Source organism: Euprymna scolopes, chromosome 24 (genome assembly GCF_053919585.1).
Source record: "Euprymna scolopes isolate OS-2025 chromosome 24, ASM5391958v1, whole genome shotgun sequence".
In the NCBI taxonomy this organism is placed as follows: domain Eukaryota; kingdom Metazoa; phylum Mollusca; class Cephalopoda; order Sepiida; family Sepiolidae; genus Euprymna; species Euprymna scolopes.
The window spans coordinates 44863485-44886655 of record NC_136505.1 but is presented as its reverse complement, the minus strand read 5'-3'; the positions used below and the strand labels follow the sequence as shown (position 1 = coordinate 44886655).

General features: G+C 30.6%; 1 protein-coding gene across 2 annotated transcripts in view; it reads right to left on the bottom strand.

Annotated features, from left to right (window-relative positions):
• LOC145246687 (pentatricopeptide repeat-containing protein 2, mitochondrial-like) overlaps positions 1-23171 on the bottom strand; it is a 44824-nt gene that overhangs the window by 10289 nt on the left and 11364 nt on the right. The window contains exons 2-6 of one of the 2 annotated variants that reach the window (XM_080108412.1): positions 21116-21208; positions 17946-18029; positions 16576-16711; positions 12256-12373; positions 5128-5307 (exon numbers count right to left, since the gene is read on the bottom strand). In XM_080108412.1, coding sequence (XP_079964538.1) covers positions 5128-5307; positions 12256-12373; positions 16576-16694 — 417 coding nt within the window. In that variant the 5' untranslated portion in view covers positions 16695-16711; positions 17946-18029; positions 21116-21208. The remainder of the gene's footprint in view (positions 1-5127; positions 5308-12255; positions 12374-16575; positions 16712-17945; positions 18030-21115; positions 21209-23171) is intronic. The other variant, XM_080108411.1, reaches the window with a different exon arrangement.

Sequence of the window (23171 nt, the reverse complement as noted above, 5' to 3'; positions counted from 1 at the left end):
GATACTATCCCATTGATTACTGTACACGCAATAATCCTTATCCCCGAGTGGCTTCCAGGCCTTGATAAGTGGTGACTTCCATGTAAAAAAAAAAAGAAAAGAAAAAGGTCTATTGATGATGATAGGGATAGAGGACACGCTTCTGTTCAGGATCTTGTTTGTTATTCGCCAAATTGGGAACCAAGCTGCTGCTCAGCTACTTTTAAACTTGACGTACTGAGCATACAAATCTCTTGCATTCTTTATTACTTTTTTACAATTGTTACTGGCAGTCCTAGGGGTGACTTTAGTTTTACAACATCTATTATGATGGAAGCAATAGAAATAGTGATTCCTGTGTGCAATGGCAGCAACACATTCTAGTGTGAACCACGGTTGGCTGTTGGGCTTTTGCTGGAATTTCTTGGATTGTACGAAGGGTCTATACTGACAATTAACCATTCAGTCAAGTCAGATACTATAGAAGCCACTTCTTTTTGAACATTGAGTGCAGAGGTATATCTGATAGAAATGTTCAGAAGTATTCCCAATCAGCCATAGAGTATCGATATACAGTCTGATGGAGAGGTACATCTGAGGGTTTATGTCAATACAGTCAGGGAATCACGGACCCGGGAGGGAATTCCAAAGTCTAGCAGTTCAAGGGAAGAAACTATTTCAGTAGAAGGTCTTTCAGCATCTAGAGATCTCTACAGTGTAGAGGTGGGATTTTGCTGCTTGTCGAGTTAGTTGGGGTTATTTATGTCAAGGGGGTACAAGGGCTTGAGCACCTTCCATTGAAATATTTATAAAATAGGCACAGGGATACAGGTTGGAGTTTGACAAAGTGAAACCTATTGGGTCGGCCACTGTTTTTGAATTTTGTCAAAGAATGAACAATACTCCATGCATGGGTGAAGGGTGGCCATGTAGAGGCACAAGATACTCTCAGGCATAAGTAACTTTCTAGCATGGTAGAGAGAGAGACCACCTTCTTCGCAGCAGTTTTGGCAATGCCCTCTATATATTTATTCCAATTCATATTCCCTGTAAACGTTAAACCAAGAAGTTTCAATAAGAGCTTTTAGGTAGAGTATCATTAGTCATGGCTATAAGTGGTTAAGAAGATTTCTTGTAATTATTAAAGGAAAGAAGCTTAGTCTTAGCAGCATTAAATGCTACCATCCATTTATGTCTCCATTCCACTAAAGTCTGAAAGTTTTCTTCCAAGGTTTCTATCATTTCCTTCAATATTAGTTTATTCGTTTTCCCTCGTGTCTTTGATAGAGCATGGTGTCATCTGCAAATATACCCATCTCGGAGGCAATTTTATCCAGGTTATTTATGAACAAGAGGAATAATAAAGGTGAAAGGATTGATCCCCGAGACACATTCACATTTATATCATCTTGTTTTGATGTACAACCATGGAGGACAACCTGGATTTTTCTCTTATTTAAGAAAGATTTGATTATGTATTCGTCCAGTAATAACCATGTAATTTATTTTCATGAGAAGACCATCATGCTATACCCTGTCAAAGGCCTTAGATATATCTGGGGCTACTGCCCTCGCCTTTCCTGCTTTATCCAGTGCATGGTATATATGTTCAGAGATTACAGTTAGAGTATCTGCAGTCGAACAGGCTTGCTCAATCATTTTTCATAATTTTTAGAATTTTTACTAATTTCAACATGACATGTAATGACAATATGTAATATTGTTTTTTTTTAATTTGACATTTATTTAACTATAATATCAGTTAAATATAAAACCTACAACAAACAGATCATTTCGACCTTTTTTTTTATCCATTTTTATTAAGATCCATGGTTTCGATTTTAGAAAATATTTACAACTTAAAGTTTAAACCTAAGGGGGAGGGGTGCTTAAGAAATTGAAATTAAGAGAAACTTGTTTAGTAGAACGAAATCCAACGTAAATCTGAAATATTTGAAGTTTCAAATAGGAGATTATAATCACATTGTGTCCCTAAAGTGCCTTTAAAATATTCCAAAGAAACTGAGATTTTGTGAAAATTTATTGATTGATATCGAATAATCATTGTTAAAACTTTATACCCGAACATTCACAAAGGACTTCTAACCCACTTTTGTTAAATATCTTTATACTTTATAGCATTCTGTTATAATCAATAGATATATTGCATGTCAATGACATGAGGCATCTGAGATGAGTAATCGACCCCTGTTCTTTGATTGCCCTCTATCGGCCGTTCTGTGAACTTCAAATATAAAGTGTTTCCGAGAATGCAAAAATATATAAATAAAATATATAAAAAAAATGTATAAAAAATATATCCAAATATAATTTTAAAGTTTTAATTGTATTTCTTTTCACGGGTGATTTATAACTAAAAATAAAAAAATAAATATGTAAAAAAACATGAAACATTTATAAATTGTTTTAGAATTATTATTTTTTTTTTTTTACAGCATAAAAATGTATAAAAATATAATTTAAAAAATATGAAACATTTACAGAGGTTTAAGAATACTTTTTTTTTCACAATAAGATTGTATAAACATATCAAAATATAATTTGTTTGCCAATGTAGCAAAATACCATTTTATTATAGATAATTTTAGTTTGTCAATATAGCAAAACAGAATTTTTAAAAACATGAAACATTAATATATCTTTTGTACAGAAAGATTGTTCTTTTCTTTTTCTTCACAGTAAGATTGTATAAAAATAAAAGTAGGAGTTATCGATCCTATTGACAAACACCCTCTACCGGCTGTTCTTGAAACTAAAATAAACATATTCGCCTCATGTCACTAACATGCAGAAGTACAAAGATTTTCTCTTCCCTGCAACCTCTTTCTCACAGAAGAGCTGTTGCGAGTTTGCTTTATCATTATTTTCATCACAAGTGCTCGACTGAGCTTCAATCTATGGTTTCCCCTCGCCAAACTTTCACAAGAAACACCCATCTAGCAGAAAACGCTATCAATAATTTCCCCTACTCTTTATCTGTGCCTAAACTTAAACGTAGATTCCATGAGCAAAGCTTCTTTCTTAGAACTGCACGCCTATGGAATTGTCTTCCGTTTTCCTGCTTTCCAGCTGACTACAATATGGTTGTCTTCAAGTCTTATGTAAATAAGTTTTTGATGAGCTGTTCCATATAAGTTAACAAATTTACCGAATTTCCATTACTAACGATTACTATATTGTCCAATTGACTACTGTAAACTCTTTAACCCTTATCCTCAAGTGGCCTCTTGGCCTTGATAAGTGGTGATGCGTATGTAAAAAAAAAAAAAAAAAATATTTAGATTTAGTTAATTAATCGCCATTCTTTCTGGTTTATTTCAATTTAATTTTTATTTTTCCAGTTTCAAGGATTTTTATGATTCTGTGAGAAATTCCAACATCTTGAATTTTCACCAACATACGATTAACTGATGAAGAGATCTTTAATCAAACAAAAAATATTTTGCATATATCTTGAAATATTTTTTAAATGAACGAACACTATTTTTCATATATCTTGAAATATTTCTTAAACAAACACTACTTTTCATATATCTTGAAAAAGCAAGTCTCAGTAAGTTTTATCTACCAGCATAAAGTTTATTCTACGTCTAATTTTCTGTTAGTTTATTTTTTTGTGAGTAAACTCTAGAGTAAAGACAAACACACACTAAATATGGTTTAGCTGTTTTGTTTTACAGCATATCAACCCTTTTGGGATTATTTAATGCTGAATCCAGAAATTTCGGAAAACGTTTTAATGCGTCAAGTTGTTTATATCTTCAAATATTTATTCATGGTGTTTGGTTTGGTTGTTTTGTCAAGACAAAATTCTTGATTTTGACTTTGCAGAACATGTTTGAGGTTTGCAAAGAGAAAGAAAAAAAAAGAAATCATTGTTTGGTGCATTTTACATTTTTTAAATAAATGTTTAATAAAAAATATTTAAAAATCTGTTTAATAAAAAAATATTTAAATGTTTAAAAAATATTTAAATAAATGTTGAATAAAAATAATTAAATAAATGTTAAATATATATTTAAATAAACAATATTTTAATAAATAATATTTAAATAAATGTTTTAAATAAATCATATTGAATAAATGTTAAATAATTAAACATTTAACAAATAATAAATAAATATTTTATAAATAATTAAATAATGTTTATTAAATAATAATTAAATAAATGTGTATTAAATAATAAATAAATGTGTATTAAATAATAAATAAATGTGTATTAAATAATAATTAAATAAATGTGTATTAAATAATAATTAAATAAATGTGTATTAAATAATAATTAAATAAATGTGTATTAAATAATAATTAAATAAATGTGTATTAAATAATAATTAAATAAATGTTTATTAAATAATAATTAAATAAATTTAAATAATAAAAACGTTTTCTAAAGTGTGTGACTTTACATTGCTTAAATTAAATAAATGTTTATTAATTAAATAAACGTTTAATAATTAACTAAATGTTTAATAAATAATATATAAATATTTAATAAATAATTAAATAAATGTTTATTAAATAACAATTAACTAAACGTTTAACAATAATTAACTAAATGTTCAATAAATAATTCAATGTTTAATAAATAATTTAAAAAATGTTTAATAAATAATTCAATGTTTAATAAATAATACTTAAAAATTTAATAATAAATATTTAATAAATAATTAAATAAATATTGAATAAATAATTAAATAAATAAATATTTAATAAATAATTAAATAAATAAATATTTAATAAATAATTAAATAAATGTAAAATGTTTTATATAATATTTTAATTAAAAATATTTAAATAACTGTTAAACAATTATAAATGTTTAATAAATTTTTAAATAAATTTTAAATAATATTTAAATAAATTTTAAATAATATTTAAATAAATTTTGAATAATATTTAAATAAATTTTGAATAATATTCAAATAAATTTTGAATAATATTTAAATAAATTTTAGATAATATTTAAATAAATTTTGAATAAAAAATATTTCAATAAATACTATTTAACAATAATTAACACATGCAATGTTCTGACACTATTACATGAAACGTTCAAAATTTCTTGTCTTATTGCTAAAATATTTTCTCACTTCTAATAAATGGATGTAAAATCACTCAACTTACAAGAATGAAGAGCGTAGCCATTATGATGGTTGTACAATCACCAGGATAGGCATAACCGTTTAATGCTCTCTCGTTAATTTCTTTGTACACAGCCATAACATCGTCATATCTTTTTAACTCATACAGCATGTCCAAGATGATTGTGTAACTAGTCATTTGATCAAAGATGGTTTTGGTAGACTGAAAAAAAAAAAAATTAAAATGGTTAAATTAGATATCAATAAAATACAATATCTGATTATAATCATTTGCCTTGCTACCGGAAACAGTGACAAGGCAAATCAGTTCCTTCACGTTTATTGTTCTGCAGTATTTCTATTGCAAAGTAATTTACTGAAATAAAATAGAAGAAAAGGACATTACTGAAAAGTACACAATAATAATTAATAATAAGAGTGATGGAACGAATTTGCCTTTTCACCGCTTCCGGTAGTGCTACACCGGAAGTTAAGAAGTACGTTAGCTGACTATAATTTATTTTATTTAATTATTTGAACTATTATCCCTATCTTCAAGTTGTTTTTACAACGTTTCAGCCAACTATTCCTCTGGCTTTCGTCAGGTTAACCACAACGGGATAGGAATGTCGAATCCCCCAACTACATCCACAGCAATTACTGCTTTCAGTAGTTGTTGCTATCTTACCATGGTTTGATCACATTATCCTCTGACCGGCTTTGGGTGGGATTGAAACCACACTTGAAATCATAAATATTCAGCATCTCTATCCACTGCACCACGAACCCCCAAGGGGCAATCAAGGTTAGATTTTTTGGTCTTTGTTAATTATTTGGACTATTATTCTCATCTTCTAGTAGTATAATTATACAAATGTACTCATCTCAAAAATAATTTATTTATTTATTAAATTATACAAATGTACTCATCTCAAAAATAATTTATTTATTTATTTATTAAATTATACAAATGTACTCATCTCAAAAATAATTTATTTATTTATTAAATTATACAAATGTACTCATCTCAAAAATAATTTATTTATTTATTAAATTATACAAATGTACTCATCTCAAAAATAATTTATTTATTTATTAAATTATACAAATGTACTCATCTCAAAAATAATTTATTTATTTATTTATTAAATTATACAAATGTACTCATCTCAAAAATAATTTATTTATTTATTTATTAAATTATACAAATGTACTCATCTCAAAAATAATTTATTTATTTATTAAATTATACAAATGTACTCATCTCAAAAATAATTTATTTATTTATTAAATTATACAAATGTACTCATCTCAAAAATAATTTATTTATTTATTAAATTATACAAATGTACTCATCTCAAAAATAATTTATTTATTTATTTATTAAATTATACAAATGTACTCATCTCAAAAATAATTTATTTATTTATTAAATTATACAAATGTACTCATCTCAAAAATAATTTATTTATTTATTTATTAAATTATACAAATGTACTCATCTCAAAAATAATTTATTTATTTATTTATTAAATTATACAAATGTACTCATCTCAAAAATAATTTATTTATTTATTTATTAAATTATACAAATGTACTCATCTCAAAAATAATTTATTTATTTATTTATTAAATTATACAAATGTACTCATCTCAAAAATAATTTATTTATTTATTTATTAAATTATACAAATGTACTCATCTCAAAAATAATTTATTTATTTATTAAATTATACAAATGTACTCATCTCAAAAATAATTTATTTATTTATTAAATTATACAAATGTACTCATCTCAAAAATAATTTATTTATTTATTTATTAAATTATACAAATGTACTCATCTCAAAAATAATTTATTTATTTATTAAATTATACAAATGTACTCATCTCAAAAATAATTCCAAATTAATGTAATAGCTGACTATAGTCTAACATTTGTTTGTTCAATATGTTTGGCATTTTAATACCGTGTTTGTCTGAAAAAAAAATTTTTAAATGGTTAAATTAGGTATCAATAAAATACATTTGGTTATAGTCAGTTAACATGCTCCTAACTTCCGGCATGGCGCTAGCTACCGGAAGCGGTGACATGATAAATCAGTTCCTCTATGTTTATTGTTCTTCAGTATTTCTATTGCGGAGCAATTTACTGAAATAAAATCGAAGAAAAGGACATTATTGAAAAGTACACAATAATAATTAAAAATAAGAGTAAAGGAATTGATTTGTCTTTTCACCGGTTCCGATAGCGCTACACCGGGAAGATAGGAAGTATGTTAGCTGACTATAACCTTACATTTGTTTGTTCAATATGTTTGACATTATTAATACGCGTTTGTATTAACGGCCGATCATTATCAAAACATAACATTTCTTTCAACATAAAATCTTGCATTTTCAAGTTGGCCATGATACTGTAAGCATAAATTAGGTTTTAATAAAGTAATCCTATCACACAATGAAACTTTTAGTAACAAATTCCTTTAAAAGCATCGCATGTTGTTTATACAATAAAATGTTTGTCTGCCGGCATGACGAATTTCATCTGATCATCTTAGGAATGATCGACGACACATACTGGGAGTTCATTTACAGTGCAGCCACCCTTATTCTTTTGTTCCAACTAGCTTGATCCAGCAGCAGGACAGCGTCAAGATAGATGGAGGTCAGGTGAGATGCAAGAACTGCCAGAAGTAGGCTCTCTCTACCGTGCTAGAAAACCACTAACACCCTTAAGTCAAAACAAAATTAGGCAGCTCGGATGGACAGAGGTTTTATAAAAAAAAAAAAAAAAAAAATAGTAGGTAGGCTCAAATCTGTAACATGGAGAAAAAAAACCAAAAAAAACAAAAACAAATAAAGAGCGTCGAAATTAAACAAAGTCAATCCAACGGTGACGATGACTTGCTAAAATGTCGGCAAAAAAAAAAATCAACCCCCTCCTGGTACAAAACTGCCCGGTTGAGGGTGAAAGAATGAATGTTTTGGGCCAATTTTTCGAGAAATGGCATCTGAAGGATCAAGCTTGAAAACGATACTGATCTTGTGAGGATCCATCGCGTGTGGAAAGTTTTTGCAAGACATACAAACACACACACACATTTTGCCTTTTATATATTAGATTAGTATCGCCTGTAGTGGGAATTGACCCTTCCACCTCCAAAAGATTACTACTTAACTTTATCCCATTGTGCCATGTGTTCCGAAATATGTAATTTTAGTAAAGTAAACTTTGGAGAATACACGGCAAAATTTGGGGGATAATTAGTAATGTTATATCTTAGAATAACGACGGTCAATTTATGAGAGATGCAGCAATAAGTTGTTGACTCCCAGAACTATCCATCTGTGGAACACTGTTTCGCTGGCCTGCTTCCCAGTTGAATACAACATGATACCTTCAAATTCAATGTAAACAAATTCTTGTTGAACCTTCCTCATAAATAATCAAACTTTATCCAATTTACACCATTAGCAATTACTACACTACCACCTTACATTCATTAACCCTTATCCTTGAGTGGCCTTCAGGCCTTGATAAATGGTAATTCTTAAGTTAAAGAAAACTATAGTCAAGGGCAACCTAAAGGCTCCCTTTTTAATTAGCTATTACACTAAGGAATAGGAGAGGACACCATTCCTTTCCAGGATTAGTCTACTTAACCTTGATCCTGCTCTTATAATACTGAATATTTAGCAAATTGGCATCAAGTCTAATTTTTTTTTTCAAGTTTTTGGTGTGACTTGATCAGGGGTTGAACCCTGGTCTCCCAACCCATGCGCAAACACTTACCATTCTGCTCAATGAGCTGGTCAGCAATACTATTTTATAAATATAAATAGAATTGTTTAAAAGTAGATATTTTTCTGAATCTTGTAAAAGATTGTAGAAGATCATAACTTGCGGTGTTCAAAGGAAAAGTTGGACATGTGTAATTTTAGGAATTCCAGATATTCCATAGCTAGTAATTTTGTGAAGAAAACCTTTATGCCAAATCTTATCAAAGTCCTTTGATATGTCAACACTATTGCTCTAGAAACGAGCCCCTTCATCAATAGATTCACTGGTCTTGTGTGATATTACAATCAGCACATCATCTGTTGTAGGACAAAAACCATATTGCCTGTCACTGAATAGGCTATTTTTGCTGAGGAAATTGACAAGACAATAGATTCAGTGATCTCATAAGTTCCTTGGGCTACCTTTCAATCCAGGTCTAAAATAGAAGACCTACATCAAATCTGTTGCTAATGAGGTTGGAAAAATGGTTAGATTATTCTATTGTTCCAGAAAAGACTTCCTTCTTGACACAATTCTCTAACAAACACAGCTTTCATGAGCAAAGTTTCTTTCCAAGAACTATCCGTCTGTAGAACACATGACGAGACTGCTTACTAGCTGACTAAAATATGGCTATTTTAAAGTTCAATGTTAACAAATTCTTCTTGAGCCATCCTCTTAAATAATCAAATTCTAGCTAGTTGTAACCTCATCACTAATCCTCAAGGTGTTGTCTCATAATCCAAACTCATTAATTCTTATCCTCGAGTGGCCATTAGGCCTTGATACGCAGTGACCCGTCAATACATAAAAAAAAATTTTTTTTAAATAAATAAATAAATAAAAGCAAAGCTAAAAACAGCATCAGACTAACTTGCAAACACCATTTACGTTGGGTTCGCGTTATAAATTGCCCGATTTTATTTCAAAAGCTTTCGGCTGATCTGCAACTTTCGTAAAAAGATATAAAAATATGAACACTTATTAAAGGAGGGGCTTGCCCGGTCATAAAATAACCATAAATATATTCGTTTGGCTGAAAAGATAATATGTCAAAAATGACAAAACGTCTTCTCTATCACAAACAACCCCGTCTTTCTTGTTCTCTTTTAGAGGCATACTGCCCCCCTCTCTCTCTCTCTATATCTATCTATCTCTTTTCCTCTATGTCTCTCTATTATATATATATATATATATATATATATATATATATATATATATATATGTCTTTATGTTATTCATCTATCCAAAGATTTTACTTATTATAAAGGATCCTGGGTGTTATGATTATTATTTTTTGTTAATTTCAATATTAGGTGACCAGTAGTTTAAGAGTTTATCGGTTAAATATTTACACACAGATCTACTGTTTTATTTATATAGATATCAAACACTGAAATTAACACGATGATAAACGAAATTCTTATACCTTATGAGAAGAGTTCTCTATTATATATCATTTTTATTGGAATCCTTTGAGATGAGTAATTTGTATATTTATTTGTGGACTGTTATCCTCATCTTTATAGGTGTTGTTAACCACCTGAAGAAGGCCAGAGGATGAATTGGCCAAAACATGGTGAAACAACAAAAACTATGAAGATGAGGATAACAGTCCGCAAATAAATAAATAAAAAGTTCCCCAGTTTGAAAGTCACTTTCAATAAAGTTGTGTGATCTTTTCCCCCTACAGTTTTTCTCATTGAATTAAACTATTTGCTGCACATGTTCACCTCCGTAGTAGGGCTTCTTCTAACTCCACTTCCCGTTCCCCCCCAGGGCTCCTTTTATCCACCTAGTATAGTCTCATTTGCGAGAGTCTGTGTTATTCACACGTGATCATTATGCACAAAGGTAGTTGTGAATTGACATTTTTTTTTGTCAAGTGACGAAACCATACTAAGCACAAACACACCCACACACTAGTCAGGTAAGTTACGGTTTTTCCTACAAGTTCTCTTTCTTGAACTGAACTGTGTTGTTGGATGTGACAATGATGATGATGATGAAAAGAAAGAATGGTTAAAAAGGTTATGATATTGATTTAATACACACACAATTTATGAATTGATAAAGAAATCTGTTTTATTTCCTGATAATTTAGATGACACCCAACAGTTATTAAAAACATGCTAGCTGAAAAAGCTAGCATCTTGGATTAGAAAATGTCTCCAAAAAAATGGTGCCTTTTGGCAATTTGACAATTTCCATCTTAATGCCATTTTTGTTAAGAAAAACAACCTATTTCTGCAAATTTGTTGGGGGGGGGGGTCACCCAAAATACAGGTCAGTTTTAAGAGTTTCTTTGGATAGGAAAAACAAAACTAACTAATTCAAGTGGCCATTAATTGTTGTCTGAGACTTGGAGAGAGAAACTGGGTTATCCAAAAGATAACTGATTTACTTATTTTTTTACTTATATAAAATGGCATTTGGGAAAACTGTTGATTATGCAAATGACGCTCAACAGAAGGAGAGACCCTCCCATTTGGGGTGATGGTGAAAGGTAGAGACCTAATGGAGGGTGAAGGCAATGGGACGCTCCTGTTGAGAGTGGCGATCAGAGATACAGATTTGAGAAAGAAGAAAAAAAAATTTTTTCACAGTTTGAGAATTACATAAAAAAAAAAATGCTTGAGATTGATTTACAGAGAATTGTGAAAAAAATTCTGTTGATCAGGAGGGGGGTGGGGATCAAACCCACCTTATTCTCAATATAATGAAAGGCAAAAATAGTTTCAAGGACACTCTGCCTGATCTACACCAGTCAGAAAAAAAAAAAAAACCTAGACTTTCATCTCCCTCGGCTCCAAGCCACTGAATTCACACTGAAGAGATAAGCTCCCAGATTTAGGGTTGACTGCCCTGACTTTACTAATAGAAACCGCTAGTCCTCAAGCATTTGCATCTTGAGTTAGAAATTTATGAATGATCAGAGTTTTGTAACTTTCGGTGAATAATTGTTTTTTTTTATACAACAAGCCCAGTTTTGACTTGTTACTCTTTTCTTTTTTTGGCTTGAAATGACCTCTACTTTCCAGTTACACCGACTTGAGAGACCAAGGCTGAACAGATTGCACACACTATCAAAAGCAATACGGAGAAAGTAGCAACCTGTGCAACCATATCCTCGCATCGACCAGGACCCTTACTGAAGAAACAGCCCAGTTCCAGCAGCCAACCAGGACCCAGAGTGAACAAATCTAGTAATATCACTTGCTGGACGTCATTGAAAAGAAAGGGATACAAAATTGCATTAAATTATCTCCCTTCAATTCGTTTTCTTTTTTATGATACAAATAAATAAATAAATGAATTAGTATATAGTAAAAGGAAAAAGGAGTTGGGCACAGCAACATCCCCCAAATAACAGTTGAACTCAATTACCTGACCAAGAAAAAGCTCCATTGCTAAGTCCGGTTTTTTCAAAGTGTAAAGCAATCTTAAGACAACTGGACCAAAAACATATTGACTGAACCGTTGGACATCGGATTCTTGGCAGTATCTGTAAGAAAGCAAGAACAAAATCAGTAAAGAGCATTTTTGTGGGTCAGTTAGGTTAGCTGGTTAAAATGAGTTTCACAACAACTTGCTTCCCCACGAATGTAGAGTTAGTTTTAAATGTAGAGAAAATCCAACTACCCAAAAAGAGGCACTCTGGATTGGAAGAAAAAAAAAAAAAAATTGACTTAGCCTAGAAAGACTTCTCCTTTATTGATCAAAGACAATAGTCAAAGTGCTGCATCAGAACAGATACTATACCTTGTTCCTAATCAAAAAACCAAGAGCAACTTTTATAACATTTTAGAGACGAGGCAAGTAACTACTTCCCTTCAAACAGACGTACAAATAAGTGTACAAAAAAAAAAATATGAAGGATCGATACATCTTGGAACAAGTACTGTTCCTAGAATAACCAGAAAGATGAAATTGACATCAGAACTATCCTCTGGGTTTAGGGTGTTTTGTTTTACCTTATTCCTATTATTTAACGCCAAAACTATTATTTTTAGTAAAAGTCTTTATGCTTCAAGGTCTTTATATGTTTAAATATTTATTTAATGGTGTTTGCTTTGCTTTGTGTCTGTATAAGAAAATTGTTTTTGAACATGATTGAGTTTTGCAAAGGGAAAGGGAAAAAAAATTAATGTTTGTTGCATTTTATGTCAGAAAACTAGTATCTTCAGACAGTCTGATCTGGTAGCACTAGATCTGAGCTTGATTCTCTAGCCTTCTATATTATACAACTCTCAATCGAGAGTTGCAGATACTAAGTGCTAGGCATCCATTAGTGACTTTAATGGTGCAAATTAGCAATACAGAATCATATCAGCAGTTTTATCATTGCAAGCTCGTTTCAATATATTTTTTGAAAAAAGTAAAATTCATGGTGCTTATTTTTGAGATATATACAAAATATAGAAGTACAAAATAAATAAATAAAAAAAAACTTGCATATATACTTATTTATCAATGGAATATACTACCAAAAATTACAGAAAATAATTAAGTAGTATTTTAATTAAAAAAAAAAAGCAAATTAATTTATTATTCACAGTTCACAAACTCCGACTGATTCAAATTAAGCCAGCAGTGTCATAGATTATATCCTCTCTTCTAATATGAAGACGCACTCCGAATAGTAAATTAATTTATTAAAATTTTACCAGATGATTTTCCATAATTTTTGATAAACACTAATATTTTTCGCATTAAGTATTGAATTAATCCCAGCCAAGTTCATAATCATAAACCACTATCAATAAATTGTTTCTTTTGTACTAACCAGTCATAAACAAGGTTTTAAAGTTTAATTTACACAGTTTAAAAGCCAAGACTATAATATTTTTTAAATATCTTTTTTTTTAATTATTTGATGGTTTTCAGTAAATAAAAATTATTCCAGCAAATTTTAATAAATTTTAATTCAGAGCTTTACGTTGCAAGTGATTTTCCTAAGTGACGACTAGAAATAATACAATGCTTATCTTTCGTTGATTGCGTTTTTTCACTTCCAAAAGCTTACTGTCGAGTGAAAAATGTCTTTTCAACCTTTTTTTAATAATAAAATAAGCAAAGTCAAATTGTTTAAACAATAAAAGGTTTAATAGAATACATATTTTTTGAAGGCTGTTTAAAAAAGACATAAAAAAAAAAATTTGACTGTTTATACTTTCAAGTCTTGACATAAAATTCAATACATATTTAGAATCACACTTATTTGAAAAAAAAAAAACAACAAAAAAAACAAAAAAAAATAACAAGATCTTTATGATGTACATACTCATCACGGAACGAAGATATCATATTACCATATATTCAAAATTCACGCGAGTTAGGTTTGTAACTTTCCTATTTGGATAGTAAACAAAAATATTTAGTTATCAAAGGTCAATTAAAGATAAATTTGTCCATGGAGCCCTGCAATTATAAAATTTTCCCTGAAAAAAAAAAAAAAAAAACATTTGTTTCTGCTGCAGATGAGGCAGTCTGTTGATGGCATCTTGCTGTTGTGCATTCAATATTGATATTGAATTATCTGATCTGGAGTCCACTACTGTGAATTTGTGGCCATAGGCTGCTAATAAATTATTTCTCTTTTACCAAATGGTCATAAACAACGTCTTAAGTTTAATTTAAACAGTTTCAAACCAATATAAATGATTGCACACTGACAAAAATTATAAGTAATGAAAAAAGATATATTTTTTTTAATTCGGATTATTTGATCATTTTTCCATAAAAATTCCATATAAAATATCAATTAAAAAATGGAATAATTCAAATTAAAAAAAAAATTTAAAAAAAAAAAAATCGATTTTATTTAAAACTAGCAGGGAGGCCCGACATTGCCCAGGAATGAATGAAGATAAATAAATGTTCACCCTCTCATATTCCGATAGAAAACCTATCTAAGAACACTACCAGACACATAAAGTACATTTGTATGAAACTTAAAAAAAATTGGTCCAACCGTTGTGAAGTCTATAGGGTTCAAACTCACACAGAGACGAGATAGAGATATTTTTTTTAAATTATTTTAGTTCAATTAGTTTGAAGAGATTAGGGATCCCCCTTTTGGAGGTACCACTTGATTTCTCTTTGAGTTTTTTAGTGCACAATCATCTATATCCAATTAATTTAAACTTAAAATGTTTATGACCGTTTGGTAAAATCAGAATAGCAGCTATTAGGTTGGATAATTTAATTTTATCTTTATTACTTAGTATTAATGTAGATGTTTGTAAGTTTATTTAAGTATGATTGACAAAGTTTAACTCCATATATAAGAGTAAAAGTCTAATTGGTTTGTTTTCATCATGTGATGTAGAAGGGATTTAAAGTGAGATTAAGAATAGTTGCAGATACTTTAGTGATGATGCACATGTAAAGTGCGTATAGATACACGTGCGGAGATGTATCAGTTAGAAAGGTTGTTATTTGTCATATTGACCATTTTTGAATTATTTCATCCCAAATCCAGTAATTTTGGAAAAAGTTTGGATGCTTCAAGTTCTTTATATATCCACATATGTATTCATGGTATTTGGTTTGGTTTGGTTTGGTTTGGTTGCTCTGTAAAGGAAAATGGTTGATTTTTTTTTTTTTGACTTTGCAGAACATGATTGAGTTATTACAAAGAGAAATGAAAAAAAAACAATGAGATCAAAGTTTGGTGCATTTTAGATTTTTTTTTTTTTTACATGGAGTTCACCACTTATCAAGGCCAATGGCCACTCAGGTATAAGGGTTATTGTGTGTACAGTATTCAAAGGGATAGTGTAGCAATAGTATTGGAGAATTGGTAAGGTGTCATTTCATGGGGGGGGGGGATTCATCAGGAATTTGTTTGTGTTGGACTTGAAGACATCCAGGTTGAAGTCGGGAGGGAAGCCGGTATCTTCAGACAGCCTGATCTGGTAGCACCAGGAACCCAAAGGGACTCAAGAGTTAAGGAAATTTAATCCATATTTAATAAATATATGTTTTGAAGCAAAATGGTTGCCATCTCCCTGTACTGCCATTTCCGAGATAAACGACAGATTCAATCGTGGCCCACAAGAAAGTGGAAAGGACAGCATCCATCTTCTAAAGGGCCACTGGATCGGATTTGCCAATTCTACAATTTGCACTGACAACCATTAAACCTCCTGCAATAAATAAACACAACACAAATCGATTATATTTCTGAATTTTTTAGATGAGGATTGTATTATTTGGATTACTGTTTTCATCAAGTGTAATTCACACAAGATTTCAGGCGATGTAACCACTGACCTTCTTCAGGTGTATCTTGTTGAACTCCGTAATCCTTTTGTTGAACTCGGAAATCTGTACGGAATTTCAAACTGAACCTTTAATCCTTGTGGATAGCATGTTCTCATTCCATCATGCATGATTGGGTAGAAGTCTGAAGTAATTCACAATTGTATTCATAGTATTGCCCACACTTAAGATTGAACCTTCAACCTCCAGAAGAGTGCCACTTGAAACTGAATTTTAACCTAGCACTTTATCCATTAAGGTACAAGTCCTTGCAGACAAAATACAGAGTTCAACAGAAAAATTCTCTAGTTTACTAAGATACACTTTAAAAAAGCCGAAGCTAGCATCGGTCAAAATGTGGCGAGAATAACATCCAAGATAAGAATAGTAGTCTGAAGAATCCAAATAATATAGAAATCAAGTATGACGGAAAATACTTACTTCACAAGCATGGCTTCCATTAATGCAACCTCTTCATCATTCTGGGCAATGTGTACGATTGTCTTCAGATCTTCAGTAAAAACTGTTTGCTTCTTCTCAGCGTCAGCCACCTCACTCATTCTGCTGATGAACTTTTCTGGAGAAATAATTATGATTATTGTTGTTAGGCATATGATAGGAAAACGAAAGCAGCACAAAATTAAATTTAAACAGGTTCAAATATTGTTCAAATATTCAGGGGTTCTTCTTAGCTGTTGTGTGCATAGTTCCATTAAAGGAGAAATGTTCTAGGCTATTTTATTTACGTATTGCAATATGTGATACTATCAACTTCTCCATCCAAATGTTAGGATGTAAAAAAAAGAAGAAAATAAAACAATGGAGAGTTCACCAAGGTACACAAAGGAAGCTGAAATAAGATTGTTAATCCAAGTGTAGCAGTGATTTAGGACAAAATACCGAACAATGGGAGTTAGTGTACTTTGGGTTGGTTTGCAGTCAGTTTTGAGAGTGCCGATGAGGTTTCCGATAGTTGAGGACAATATCCAATTTGAAACAGTTGCCAGTTTGGAAGCCCACTGAGAGAGATCAGAGAGGAATCCGGGTGAAAGTAAGTCCGGAAGTCCGGCTATATTAAAAAAAATAAAAATAAAAAAAAAAAAATAGCCAGGAATTGACATAACCAGATACCAAGCGACATTTGGGGTTCCTCCTTCAGTGCTACGTGACGCTATCACACACACATAGAACTTAAACATCAAGTACTTGTCTTGTTATTTTATCATAGCACGATACCTTTGTGATCGGGGCACATTGGTACGAGGGTTTATCTAAAACCTGGAGTTCAACAGTAAAAGTTTGTAAGTAACAGTTGTGGAAGTCATAGTAATAGTTTTCGTTGGCGCCAGCTGTACATTGGGGTGGCTGTCATCAGCTTCGTCTGAAATAATTGAAGTTTTATGGCACCTCTTTGGACACAATGGAAATCCTTTGCTGCTGTGGCAATTGTTATTCTAAGCATATTTGAAAACACATTCCCAGATATAGACTCTCGAACCCTAATTTAGTTTGTTTTTAGTAGTTTTTATTGTAAGCAAATTAAATATTCTAGAGTTCACTTGCCTATTCAATATCACAGATTTTAAAAAGCTTTTCGCACCTATTTGATAAATGACCATGTGGTGTCTATTAGCTAATTGAGAGTTCTGATATGTTGCCTGACTGTTGATGATTGTGCTCATACAATGAAATTTTTTTTTTTTTTTTTTTTTTTAATGGAAATTGCTTCAGGCAAGGAGTGAAACCACTTGATCTAACGAGCTAACAAGAACAAAAAATGATTGTCACAAAGACAAGAGATGCCAACTGACCTTAGTCTTGAGAAGACCAAGATTAAGAGGAAAACAGTCAGTAAGAAGAAAGAGAGCTCCACACAGTTCTTGGAAAGGAAGATACTGGAATAGGAAATTATATTACAATTAGGTATTAAAAGAGAAAATTGATGAAGACCACTTGACCAACGAGTCAAATGAGCTGGAACAAAGGAAGCAGGGAGTAGAGTAGACAATTCTTAACACATGTATTCATAAACAATACTGATATTAGCAACCTCAGATCTGTGAGAGAGAGACATTTCAGAGGAGGAAAAAGAAAGGGTCAGGGACCAATCAAATTACAGAAATAAATGTACTAAATATTGTAGCATTATTGTTAGGCAATAAATTAGCTAACTGATGTACTACTTAGTAGTAGTAATAGTTTAGCTGCAGTTGATTACGTTTTGCTGCTACTGCTGCATTTAACTGAGATGCTTGTGAGTATCTAAGGTGATCTGCTATCTACGGCTTTTTTTTTTTTTTTTCGGCGAGTGCGTATCTTTTAGACATAAGCTTATCATGCAATCATTTCTAAATTGCCTTTTCGTTTCCGGGATGACCTGACTGATCCAGAAATGCAAATTTGCACTCATGTCGTGTTATCTATTCGTTAGCAAAAGTTTAATAACTCTGAACGAAACTTTATCAATTATGATGTAAGAAATTAACTTTAAGAGAATCTATTATTAGAAAACAATTTATTGGATTATATTTTATGTTTCATTTTGAAGCAAAACAAAATACTAAGTTAAAGCAATTTGAATCACACATGTAAAATGGTGAAAAGGCATTCCATCATGGACTTTTTTGGTTCTTCTTCATTATTGAAATATTATTAGCAAAATTCAACAATTGAAATATTGAATTTCACGTGAAACCAATGGTATCTATTTAATTGTCATGTCGCAGTAATGAAAATATCCAAAAATTACAACAAAAAAAAGCAATAAGATAGAAAATTATTAATCAAAACACTTTTTTGAAGACAATTAGCAAAAATTTAAGTTTTGCAATATTGGTCCAATATTCTCAGTTTTTAGAAAACATTTACTCCCCTTTTGTTACGATTCAAACTCTGGTTTCTTTTTTTTTTTCTCAAAACTCAATTATCACTAATTGTCTTCGAAAACTATTTTCATCAATAATTAATTTTTTAATTTATCGTTTTTTTGTGATTTTTGGATATATTCATTACTGCGACATGACAATTCAGTAGATATCATTTGTTTTACTTGAAATTCAATATTTTAATTTTCGAATTTTGTTACAATAATGAACCTTTTTTTTATATGACCAATCTAAATAAATAGTGCAAGACAAAATCAAAAAAGTTTGTTAAAAAATATATAAGGGAAATAACTCATACCTCCTTATAACTAAGTTATTCTCTCTATATGAGACTTATTTTATGTATGCACCATTATTTAACAGACTATTTTATGTATGTACCATTATGACAAAATGATTATTTTCCTTTTCATCATTTCGCATGTCTAATTCAAATTGTTGTAGCTTAATATTTTAAAAAGAAAACAAAATAATAAAAATCAGAAACGCTAAGTATAAAAATTTGATGCAATTATATGTTGTCTCTGAATAGTGCTGAGAGGCACTTTTTTATAATTCCTCCAAAGTTATTGTTAACGAAATATTTGAAACTAAATTTGCATTGAAGAAAATAAAATAGTTTTGTTTAATATTATTACTCAATTAGTGTCTAGAATCTAGATTATTTGGGCTACTGTTCTTGTCTGAGCAGAGAAGGAGGTGAGTAGCCGGTCACTGCATGAGACACAGCGAAGAGGAAGCCAGCAAGTTAGTCCTCTGGATACCAACAGATGGACATCCAAGCCATGGTAGAAGAAGAATGACCTACATTAACAACCTGCTACAGGACACAGAATCGGAAAGTGTTCATGACCTGCGAGATCGCAAGAACTGGAAAAGTCGTATAGATTCGGTGGTGAAGTGTCCTGAAAGACGACGGAAATGAGATGTTCTTATCTTGAGTGCTATTCGCACAACGTTTTAGCTGCGACCTTCTTTAGGTGTACCTTGTCACATTCTGGAATCTTTCTATCCGCATGGACCAATCTAGTGACAAAGTCCTAGGTAAAATTCAGTTGTAGGTGATACTCTTCTAGAAGTGTAAGGTTTAATCGTCAGTGCAGTACAAAGAATACAACTGCGAATTATTTAATATTTCTACCTGGTTATGGCTGTCGAAACCAGAGCATGCTACCTCCATGGATTAGATAAAAGGATTCCATTTGAAATTCCGGGCAGATTCCAAAGTCAACAAAGTACACCTGAAGAAGGTCGTTGGTCAAATTGGCTGAAACGTTATGTGAATAACATTCAAGATGAGAATAGTAGTTAAAATAATACAAATTATTAATATTCATCTCACCCATTCAGAAACATTTACAAATTATTCACATTTATTTTTTATGCACATATATTTTTTCCTTTTTATTTTCTTCTTAAAGTTAAAAAATAAAAAAAAATTCCAATTTTTCTGATGAGTCAACAGGAAAAAAATTTCAATACTGACATAATAATAACTAGGGTTATGACAACAGAATATTCTTATTATTCGGGCTCTCGAGTATATAAAAGATACCGTTAATCAACCGAGAACCACATCACTTTATATAAAAGCATATAAGATAGACATCCGAAAGTCAAAACAATTAAAAAGAATATGCTGTTGTCCTAGGCCTAATAATTACTGATTGTTTGTGCATTATGAAAGGAGTGTTGTAAAAAAATCTTTTAATTTTGACATGTTGAAAGAAATAAATAATAAAATTAAAATCTTGGTATTTGGAATATAGCTCTTTTGTCATCTACATATATATACACACATACATACACTTAATTTTTTTTTTTACATAAGTATTTATGTGTCACTACACATTCATGAGCATGTTGTCCGAAATGTGCTCATGAATGTGTCGTGACATATAAATCCTTATTTAAAACAAATAAACAGTATATCTTGCTCCACTTCGGTATTGAGCACTCTTGTACAAATCTCATTAAAACTTTAATAATTATATATATTTACTTTAGATAGTTTGTTCAAAACATTACTAATTTCTCTAATGGATGTTTTGCATCCATCTGCATAGTCAAATACAATATAAACAAAGCAGCATCACCTCGTAAATTTCCAAGTCTGTCATTAACCATGAGCCGCTGGCGCTGAAAACCATCCAATCCCAGAATTTCTTGACTGAACAAGTTTCTTTTACCTGGAAGAAAGGTAAGAAAATTCAATTTGAAACAATAATCCATACATACAATATACATCTAAAAAGAAAACGGGACGCCTATCACAAACAACAGATTGTATGCTTTTCTCTTGACCAACACTCTTCGGTTTTGGGTGAAGATCAAAGTGTAGTATCTGTTCTTCAGATGCTACAGTTCAATTTCTTGTTCTCTGTTAGTGGAGGAGAAATCCTTCACGACTAAGACAATTTTTATTTTTTGTTCCTTTTCTCCACATTAAAAAACGACCCTGGTGTCTAACTCTGTCCCGTGGGGAGGCATTGTAAATAGGAGCACTCTTCGGTGCACTGCTGGAAGGATAATTCTTGATTAGGTTACTTTGTTTTATGGCATATCAACTCTATTCAAGTTATTTAAAGCCAAATTAAGTAATTTGGAGAAAACCTTTTATTCTTCAAGTTCTTTATATCTTCAAATATTTACTTATCGTGCTTGGTTTAATTGTTTTGTAGAAGAAAAATGCTTTTGTTTTTGACTTTGCAGAAAATGATTGAATTTTGCAAAGGGAAAGGAAAAAAAAAAATATCAGTGTTTGGTGGATTTTTGGTCAGGAAGCCAGTATTTTGAAATAGCCTGATCTGGTAGAACTACAGGGTGTCCCAATAAAAATGTATACACTCTTTAAATTATCTCATCTTGCTATATGAATACGCTATGCTACGTTCCCAAGAGATGTTTAGGAATATAGAATGGCACTTCCAACAGGATGGAGCACTATCATCATGACGTAAGAGCATATCTTGATAGTCATCTGCAAAACAGATGGTTAGAACAAAGAGGAAGTACCGAGTACTGACCATGCTCACCGGATTTGAACACCTCCCCCCCCCTCTAGATTTTCTCTTTTTTGGGGGCAGGGGGTGGGTGGGATGTTAAACACAGGATTCACACCAGAAAACTAGCAATACACATGGCCAATAAAACGCTTTGAATAATCACAGATTTCAAGGGGTTTTTGCTAAAATAGTCATATTTTAAAAACCAAAGCATTTTAAGTCTTCAAAATACCACTGTTTTGTTTGGAAATGAATATACTTTCAAATGAATTAGTAAATAATAACATACATTATATATTTTTAGAGTTTTAAGCAAATAAAGTGATAAAAATGTGAACATCATAAAACAGCATTTTCGGTAAAATTTTTTAATGACTCCCCCTGAGTGTAAACACTTGTATTGTGTTTCTGTTAAGAATTTTTTAATGAAATTTGGAAATTAGCTAAAAGAGATGTCATTTTTAATAATTTTGAGTGTCCAAAATTAATTTGACCACTCGTTTTTTTTGTTTTGTTAAAAAAAAAGATTTCAAAATGACATGTATGGAAAATTTTGAAAAAAAATTTCTTCGGACACTCACTATTAAATAAAACAATCTTTTTACTATGTTTATTCATTAAAAAGATGATTGGACAGTGTTTTCTCTAGTGTACGTAGCAATTTAAAAATATAATATCCGAAAAATCGTTATGAATTTGAATCAAGACTTCTGTAGTATTAGTAATAGCAGCAGCAATAAGCAGACGTTTTGTTTTTGTTGTTCATTTTTATTCCGGATCGATTTTCTTTTTTTGAAAATCTGGTTGTAAAAAAATTTCTTACATGTTTAGTTAGAGCTATTTTGTTATCAATCATACAAATATTTAAAAAATTGGGTAGTAGTATTAAATTTTAAAATATTTGAACAAGCAAAGATGTGAAATACGATTGTTTTGGTTCACGTGTACAAACGGTCACACTTCTAATTTTCGTCCTTTAAAAAATGTTTTCAGTGAATTATTATCAAATGGAAACTAATCTACCCGATTATTAAAAAAAAAAATTAAATTAAAAAAATAAATATTTAAATATTCGTAGGAGGTGCTCAGTTAAAAAATAAAAATGCTAGAAAAAGACATGAAATATAATTAAAAATCAAAATAACAT